The 8898-nt window shown below is 48.0% G+C and overlaps 1 protein-coding gene across 1 annotated transcript; it reads right to left on the reverse strand.

Moving 5' to 3' along the window:
• Nucleotides 1–314: 314 nt before the first annotated feature.
• Nucleotides 315–8601, reverse strand: LOC130266945 (serine/threonine-protein kinase PAK 3-like; the record flags this gene model as incomplete). Its single annotated transcript, XM_056516205.1, has 11 exons — nucleotides 315–543; nucleotides 986–1123; nucleotides 2361–2557; nucleotides 2990–3089; nucleotides 3545–3662; nucleotides 4320–4432; nucleotides 5183–5231; nucleotides 5801–5864; nucleotides 7408–7570; nucleotides 7851–8189; nucleotides 8467–8601. Coding segments are annotated over 11 exons (1545 nt in total), but the record flags the coding sequence as incomplete, so codon positions are not given.
• Between the last annotated feature and the right edge of the window lie 297 nt (nucleotides 8602–8898).

The following is an 8898-nucleotide window of genomic DNA, read 5'->3' on the forward strand; positions in this document are numbered from 1 at the left end:
GTTGGCGTGACACCCCTAGACCAAGAACTAGCAAGTGTTTTCCTAGGGACTCTTGTGAGGACAGAAGTGCCAGCTCTGTTGTTTGGCAAAGCTGAGTTTCTTCTCCTTCGTGTTGTCCAGCAGGAACAGTGGTGGTGTGTGCAACCCCTTGGGTTCCCCACCCAAAGCTGACCTTTGATAGAGGCCTTTAAAAAGAAACTGCTTTCCTGGCCCATTTATTTCTCCAAAGAAGCATTAAGAGACAACTGACAATTCAGAAGGCGATGCTGAACTTTTTCACAGAGTCAGAAGGAGGGGAATCTTTCAAATGAGTTGAGGTTTAATAAACTTTATTTATTTATTTGCAATCCTATTCTATAGTCCTACTATGGAATCCTACTCTACAATCCTACTCTGCAATCTTTCTCTACAATCCTACTCTAGACTGGTATTGGACAAAATGGTCCTGAATGGATTGCCACTCTCGTTCTCCCTCCACTTCTTCAGTGACAGGATTAGTGGCACCAGGCTGGATGCAGGCTTGGCTGATGTTACAAATTTATGCTGCACAAAGGAAAAAAGAAAAAAAAAAAGAGCAATGGACCATGACTTTCGAAACTTGGTATTTCAAAGGTGAGAGTAATATTTTTAAATTAAAAGGGGATTGAGTCCAAGTATGTCTAGGAACTGTGGTTGAACACTGGTACAGGTTGTCCAACCACCTGGCAGACACCCCATCTATAGAAACATTCCAGCTCCAGTGGGAAGGGGCTCTGAGCAACCTGATCTCTAAAGATGTCCCTGCTCATTTCAGGCCATTTGGACCAGATGACTTTTACAGCTCCCTGCCAGCCCAGCCTAGTCTAGGATTTCTCACCATTTTCACTTGAATTGAGCACCAAGATTGGAGGTGAGGAGGAGGGGGCTCATCTGATGCCTTGGACTTGAGTGGTGGAGGAGCCCATCCCTGGGACACTGTTCCACCTGCAGCCCCTTTGCATTTTACCTGCAGGAGCTCCTTGGCAGACCAGCGCCGTGCCTCGTCTGTCTGCAGGCAGCAGTTCAGGAAGTCCCGCAGCAAAGGCGAGAAGAGCTTGGGCTGCCGCAGCTGTGGGGTCTCTCCTATGGCTGTCAGGAGTTGAGCCTGGAGAAAAAGGAAACACGAGGCTCAGCCTGCTTCTTTCCCATCTGTAACTGCTCTCCCAGATCCCATTGTTTAACCTCCACTCTGCACTGGCAGTTTCTGCCCTGGCAGAAAGGCACAGAGATGACTTTCCTATACCACCAAAACACCCAAACCCCAAAGCAGCCACAGCTTTTCCAACATCCAGGGGAGTCTTGCCTTGTCAGCTGATTTCATTGACTGACCTAGTTAGTGGGAGCTACATCACCAAAAGCATGTTGGCTTCCCCAGCTTGACAGGCTCTTTGGAACAGGGACTTTAACTGTTTTCAAGTATTATTATATAAAAGGGAGTTACTGCTCAGGTATGGAAACAAACATTTGGAATCTCATGTTCAACACAGACACATTAAGATGCATGCACAAATGTACTAGGATGAAAAAGCCTGTTTGGGCACATAGGAAACACTTGCAGCTCTGTCTCTTAGCAGTCTGAAAATTTCAGTTTCCAGTATGCAGAAAAGAAAGACTTTCTATGCTCTAAAGAGAAGAAGGAGAAGTGCCATCCCTTTGGTAATCCTCTGCTCATTTGGATACTCAAGTGAATGCATTCATGGTATGCCCATCCCAGAAAGTGGCAGGAAACAAATGGGAGGTTTTGGCAGGCTCTCCCCATCACCAGGCTCTGGCTTGGTGATGTGGGCAATGTGGCTTGGGCTATAAAAGAAATATGGTCACTAAGTGTTTCAGCAACACTGCACAAGAAGCAGAAGAGACTCTGTGGCCTTTACACACTCATGGCCAGGTTTCAGGCAAGTTTCCCACTGATAAGGAACCACGCAGGAGATGTACTTAATCTCTAAAAACCACTGTTCTAGAAACTTGGTTTATTTTGGGTTCCTTTGCTTCCTTTCTGCATAGATAACACTAGCTCCGAGACTCATGTTTTGATATTAGGGCCATCTACACAGACAGAAGAGGTGGAATGACTTGAAACTCAAAACAAGTGTTGCCTGAGAAGAGCTGGGGAGTGTTTGTGTATGGTAAGGCTTGAGTTCCCCCACTGAACTGAACTGAATCAATTGCCAATCACTGAACCACTGAACCAAGCTATAACAGATGCTGATGTGCTGCAGGGACATTTTTAGAAGGGGACCTTGGTGGAAGTGGTGCCAGCAGATGGCAATGGGATTTTGTCCAGTGGCACACAGAACATGGCACAGGTGAGGAAGACAGCAGGATCAGTATTTGCTCCTTACCCGGGCAGGAGTTTGGTTCCAGTAAGGAACTTCTCGTTCCACCATTTCAATGCCCACAATTCCAAGAGACCATATGTCCACTTTGGGGCCATATGGTTGACCTGTCACAACTTCAGGTGCCATCCACCCAGCAGTCCCGGTCATGGAGCACCTTTGATTCTGCTCAGGGATGAGCTGAGCAGAAAGGCCAAAATCAGCTGGGGAGAACAAAAAATACTGTGCAATGAGGAAACCAAGCAAAAGAACTCCCCACTCTAAGTCTGAGAGTGCGCTGTTCAGTCTCCCCTGCTAAAATCTGTCCCTGCTCTGTTTCCTCAGGACTTTAGCCAAGGAAACCTGGAACTGGCCACTTCAAAAATCCCCACATTTTTTACACTGCTCTCAGCAGTGGATTTTATTCCCCTGAAGCTTTAGATTGTAGCTCTGTCTCTCTGGAAGGGACACATAAAGCAGTGACTCTCTGGACAGCGTGTTCCTTGTGATACCTCTGTGCACATTGCAACTGTGCCTTCAGTTTGCAGCAGGCACCCCTGCGCTGCCACCAGCACCACTTTGGGGGAAGCAGCAGTGACTCAAAAGCAGCTCCACACCCCACATCCCCAGAATCTTGCACCTGACCAAGAATGTACCCAGTTTGACAGAGCCATCGGTTCTGAGAAGAATGTTGCAGCTCTTCACATCTCGGTGGATCACGAGATTCGAGTGAAGAAAATCCAGTCCTTGCAGGCACTGAGAGAGAAAACAGAAACAGGAGGGTGTCACATTACTCACTTTTCAGAATTAAATGCCATTTGGGGTGAACTATTATCCTTTTCAGCTGAGGACTGAGAGAAATGAATATTTTTCTTTGCCATTACTTTCAAATTCTGCCACCAGTACCTTTGCTTTTACAGGCAAGGAATGCAATGCAGACAGGCTCGAGGTAAACATTTAGAGAGGCAGCGTGGAGAAGAGCAAATACAAGAGACAGAGCTAGAATTTAACAGCAGGAGATCAGAGTATAAGAACAGAGTACAGTGAATATAGGCAGACTGCCACACAATTCACTTGAAATGCTCTTGCTTGCCCAAAGCATTCTAGTAACACAGAAACAAAGCTTGGCACATGAAATCTGCCCAATTCTGAACCCCAGTTTCCCAGACAATCCTGCCCAAGCCCTCGGAAGCACAGGTGGGATCCCTGACCTCCCGACTGACAGCTGCAATCTCTCCTTCAGTCATGTGAGTCTTGCTGATGAGATCGCTCAGAGTGCCTCCATCCATGTACTCCATAACCAGCCAGAACTGGTTATCCACAAGGTAGCTGAAAGAAGGAAACAAGGGCGTGGATATGAACATCCATGGCTATGTTGTTGTTTGGAAAAGACAAGGGTTGATTTTTGTTTCTGGGTCTCTTTGTGACAAGGACAGATCAAAAGGAATAGATGTTCCTTGTAGGCTGCGTTTGCAGTCTGTGCTGTCTCAAGGAGAATGACACGTCAGTGAAAAACAGATGTGTTAGATGGCCAGCAAGCGGAAAGTGCAGTTTAGTAATGGCCCAGATGAAAAAACTGTCACACATGGTATTTCTGGAAATAAGCACCTAGTGTCCCTGGAATGCGCAGCAATGGATAAGAGGGGACACATCCAAGGGAAATTCTCTCTAGGATGATTCATCAGCATGTAAGAGACTTGAAAATACTCAAGTCCCATAAGAACATGAAGGCAGTGCACTTAGAGGCTGTTGACATACTATGATAGGACTGATCCAGGTTTTTGAACAATTTTTAAACTATCTGTGCCAGGGAAGACTCATGCAGACAAGATGCACTCTCTTCCCATCTATTTGAGATGAGCAGAGAAATAATGATTATGCAAAAATTAACAGCTCTATTTTCTGCCAGTGACCAAAGTGGGTTTTTACCTTGCATTTTTGAAGTATGTAAACAAACAGTCATGGGATAAAAGCACAACAATTCACCTGTCTAAATAGTTGACCAGGTTGGGATTCCTATTGTTCTTCATGACCATGACTTCATTGATGATTACTTCCTTACTAGTCAGTCCTTGAAGATTTATTTTCTTTATGGCCACCTAAAATGACATTGAAAAGCAGTAACTTGAGAAGTTGCTGGCACAAGACCACAGAGCACATGGAGTGGATTTTGCAATGACACATCTGAGCTGAGCCAAAGTGCCTTGTGATTAGACATTGGAGTTATTGTGAACTGACATTCCAACAGCCCATTTCTCTGCTCCCTTGGAGGGCAGTTTCAGGACACGTGGCCACTGATGTTTTGCGTTGTCCGCTTGGTAACAAAGATGTCTCAACTATAACCCACAAAGCTCTGACCACACTCTCTGCTGCTCTGTCTGGGATTCAGAAGTAATCCATGCCTTGTTACTCTGTGGATACATCCTGAGCTATAAGAGGGCTTCGGGCTTTTAGGGACGCCTTGCAGATCTCTCCCTATGTGCAGTTCCCAAGTGCAGCACTGCAGGTGGCTAAGGAGCTACCAGGAACATTCAGATGTATTTGCTGGCAGCCAGAAATGACAATACAGCTCTGAAGCTGTAGCCCCAAAGAGCAGTGAGATGCTCTGGGGCACCACCTTCGTTTCAGCAAATGAGAGCGAGTGAGCGCGTCCTTCTCTCAAAGGAACCGCTGCCCTCCTCGCCTTCCTTCTGGCAGCTGAGAAGGACAAAAACTGTCCCAAGTGCAATTTTCAGGCTGGCACCAGTCTGTGCTTCTTGTGCCTTTACTGCAGAGCTCTACCCAAAGCTCCAGCCAGAGGGGGAAAGCCCTCAAGAGCTGCAGAGTCTGCAGGGGCTGTTGACATTTACCTCTTCTCCTGTGGCAGTGTCGAATGCTCTACAAACCTCTCCAAAAGTCCTAGAAACAAAGCAAAGCAAAGAGAAGCCATTTAGAATTTGGAGTGAAAGCCAGCCCAGGCAGGAGATCTGTGCTGTAAATGCCTAAAACTTGCAAGATGTAGGAGGGGTCTGCCAGAAGGCAGATGATGTATTTTCCTATCAAGTTCACGGGCACTGGGCCTTTTCCTGAAGTGTTGGGGTTTACTGCCTCAGGTAAAAAAGAGAGCTCATTCTTTGATCTTGGATTGCAGTTTCTAAACTGTTCATTTCTTATCCTGACCAGGGAGTATTTCCTTCAGCAAACTCTTGGAAAGAAATATTCCTGGAAACTGTTTTTTTACAGCTATGATAGGGGCATAGCTGCCCCTGTTATAGGGGTAGGTTGCTCTTTCTGGAAATGAAGATAGAAGTGTCTTTGACCATACCTTCTGCTCACACTTACAAATTCTGACTGGCACTCAGAGGTCAAGCAGTCTAACCCCACTGTCTGAATATGTTTGCAGCTTGCCTGACTTCACACTTAGTAGATATTCCACCAGCAAATCCCCTGGCCCGTGGTTGTGTAGAAGTAACTGCGGTTGGACTCACCCACTGCCGATATTTCCCAGTTCAATGTATTTCATCAGGGGATTTTCCATATTCACCATTTTCCCTGAGGGAAACAAAATGCAAGATGCTCACTTTAAAGCTGAGATCCCACCTTACAGCAGTTTGCCAGAAGAATGCCTTTCCATTTGTAAAGCAGAGCAGCTCACACTATAAGCAATCCCAACAGGGCTTTCAGCATCAGGACCCTCACCCTTTATGAGCAGGCTGAGCTCACAGACGGCCTTGCCAGTGCCCCATGTTAAGAGCCACACTGCTTCTCTTCACCCTGACAGCGCAGATCAGTCACTCCCATTGGACTCTCCCTCTCAGCACCTCACACGTCCCCATCTTCCCAGCTCGGCACAGCGGGCAGGGACAGCAAGGACAGCAGTGCTCCTCAGGTGCCAGCGTGACACGGACAGCTGCCCAGAGGAGATGCTGACCCTCTGCTGAGTCCAGGCCCTGCCATGCAGAAGCCAGCCCAGAGGAGGGGCTGCTGCCTCGGGGCAGCTCTGTGCTGCGGGCAGCAGGGGGACTCTGCCAGCTGAGGAAGGCTCCAGCCTCTGCAGTCACACCAGCCATCAGGGGCAGGGCAGCCACCACAACAGGGCTGGCAAAGCCCAAGCACGAGCACTGACAAGCAAAGGGAAGAAGCCACAGCCAGCCTGAGCCCTTTACAAGCTGTTGCCCCCATTCAGGACACAACAGGATTGGCCTGGAGATCAGACACACCAAGGTGCAGATCAATGCCCTTCTTGTCCTAGCAGGTGGTGGTAGACACAGAATCAGCTGGGCTCTGTTCTCAGCCCCACCAGGTCTGCCACAGCACTGGCAGCTGTTGCGGACAAGAAGCAGATTAAATGAGCTACGCTGCCAAATCATCAAGGGCTTTATGTGTTTTCCTAGATACTGATCTGAACAGGGATTGGGCCAAAGGGTAGGATTTTAATGACATGGGAATGACTGGGAATCAGGTATGAAAAAGTGTCATGGATCTGAGGAGTATACAGTGAAGTAGCTGGAGGCTTGCTCCTGAGAAATGCCAGCAGTGCAGTTTTATCTGATCACACCACATCAATGTTTCTCTTGGACACATCTTTATAAGCATAAAAGGAGGATATTAAATACAGATTGTTGTACAGATATCTTGCTTTTCTTTGGGGGCACAGTAAAAACACACCTTGCTCTCTGTTTGGTCGATGTTGTTTCAAAGGAGTTCTACTTTGAGGAGGACAAAAATGTAGCATTCTCATAAAAACAAATTGTAGATATAGTAGTGGCATTTATAACAGTCCATGATGCAGTAACACACCTGTGGTAGGAGGGCTCCTTTGGGATGGAGGACAATAAAAACCAACTCCACAGAAAGAAAAATGGCACCCAAAAACTTCCAAAAGCAAATTTTTAAAACCCCAAGCCAGACTGAGCTGCCCTTAGAGGCAGGAGGAATACCCAGGATGCTCTCTTGCTGCCTCAGAGCACAGCAGTTCCTCTGGGGAGTCCTAAATGTCCCTGCAACACCAAACTGAGGAGGAACATTTGGTACAGCTATGCTGACACATGCACACAACACACTGTCCCTCAGACAAGAAATACACCAGACGTACTCAGTAGCTCCAGGTACTTCTCCTCCATCTCGTGTTTCTGAGCAGCTGCGGCCACACTGGACCTAAATGAGCTGAAAAGGCTCCACTTCTCATCCTGGGGACTGGGGGTGTCATGAAACAACACTGCTGCTGCAGCAGGTTGCATGACAGAGCATGTGTAGATCTAAGAGAAGAAATGAGTTTGTGTCAGAAAGGCGGCTGGCAGAAATTGCCCTGAGATCCCATTTCAAATGCAAGCCTTTAGGAAGGTGCTGTCAGCCACATCCAGGGCAGCAGCTGAGATTCAGCAGCCCAGGAAGTGTCCTTAAGAGCAGCTGTGATAGGGACCAAAGCAGGATGGCACTCAGAGGCATCACCCCAGCCCTGCTGCTCTGCAGAGGAAAGGCAAGGAGGGCAGCAAGCACCACTTTGGTGACTGCAGTGGCTATCACTCTTTCACTCACTGGCTTTTGTCGAGCGTCTTGCTCCTGAAGGAGATTAATTTTCTCTTTGACAATTTTCATTTCTTTCTTCAGCCTCATCTCCATTGCCTTGAGCACAGCCTGAGTTTCCTGCGGCTCTGCGGGCAGCTTCTCATTGAAGTTCTGTAAAGAAGAGAGAGAAAGTTTCTTGAGTGGAGTGGCAGCCACTCTTACACTTACCTGCTTTTGTAGATCACCCCTCTGTCGATGGAGATTCCAGTGATCTTGAATTCTTCTCATGTCTTCCTTGTTCCTCATCTTCACTGCCATGATGGGAATCTGAGCTTTGGGCAGCTCTGCTTGTGGCTCTGCCTTGACGTTCTGCAAACGCAAATGCAGAGCAGGTGACAGGGAGCTGCCACCAGGCTCAGCTTTTTGCTCTTTCAGCCTCAAAATCAAATTCATTCTGCCACTCATTTCTGCTTCCCTACCCACTTCTGCTTCCATTGTAACCTTCCCATCCCAGTGCTGATCTCTGTGGATTACAAGGCTCTGTGCTTTGAGTGCCTCTGGGACTGCTGGCCTCCTCAGTCCCAAGAGCTCTGTTTTATGCTCCTGCTCCTGCCCCTCACTCTGTCACCCTGTGAGCCAGGCTTACCTGGCCATTCTCCTGCTGCTCCTCCTCTCGCTGCCTCAGCTGCTCTTCCTGCTCTCGGGCTGGGAACAGCAGTCCCTGAGTCTGGAATGGCACCTCTGCTAAAGCAAACTGCTCATGCTCTCTCTCCAGAAGGGCCTGCACAGAAAGCAAGAGAAGATGGGCTTCACCTTCCCAGACAGCATTTGTGGGCCAAGTCTCTAAGAGTGATGGGCTCACACGTTCCCAAAGCACTGTGCTGCTGCTCTCCTGGGTCATTCTCTGCCCATGGGGAGGCACAGATTCCAAAGTGACACTGGCAGTACAATCAGGGTCCATCTGGGACTGAAGCTCCAACAGCCTCTCAGGCAGCTGACAGGGAAGGGGTGGCATTTCTCAAGGGACTGCTGGGGACCTCCCTCCACTTCTGCTGTGTCCCCTTTGTCTTTCCATTGT

The sequence above is a fragment of the Oenanthe melanoleuca genome, unplaced genomic scaffold, assembly GCF_029582105.1.
Source record: "Oenanthe melanoleuca isolate GR-GAL-2019-014 unplaced genomic scaffold, OMel1.0 S363, whole genome shotgun sequence".
In the NCBI taxonomy this organism is placed as follows: domain Eukaryota; kingdom Metazoa; phylum Chordata; class Aves; order Passeriformes; family Muscicapidae; genus Oenanthe; species Oenanthe melanoleuca.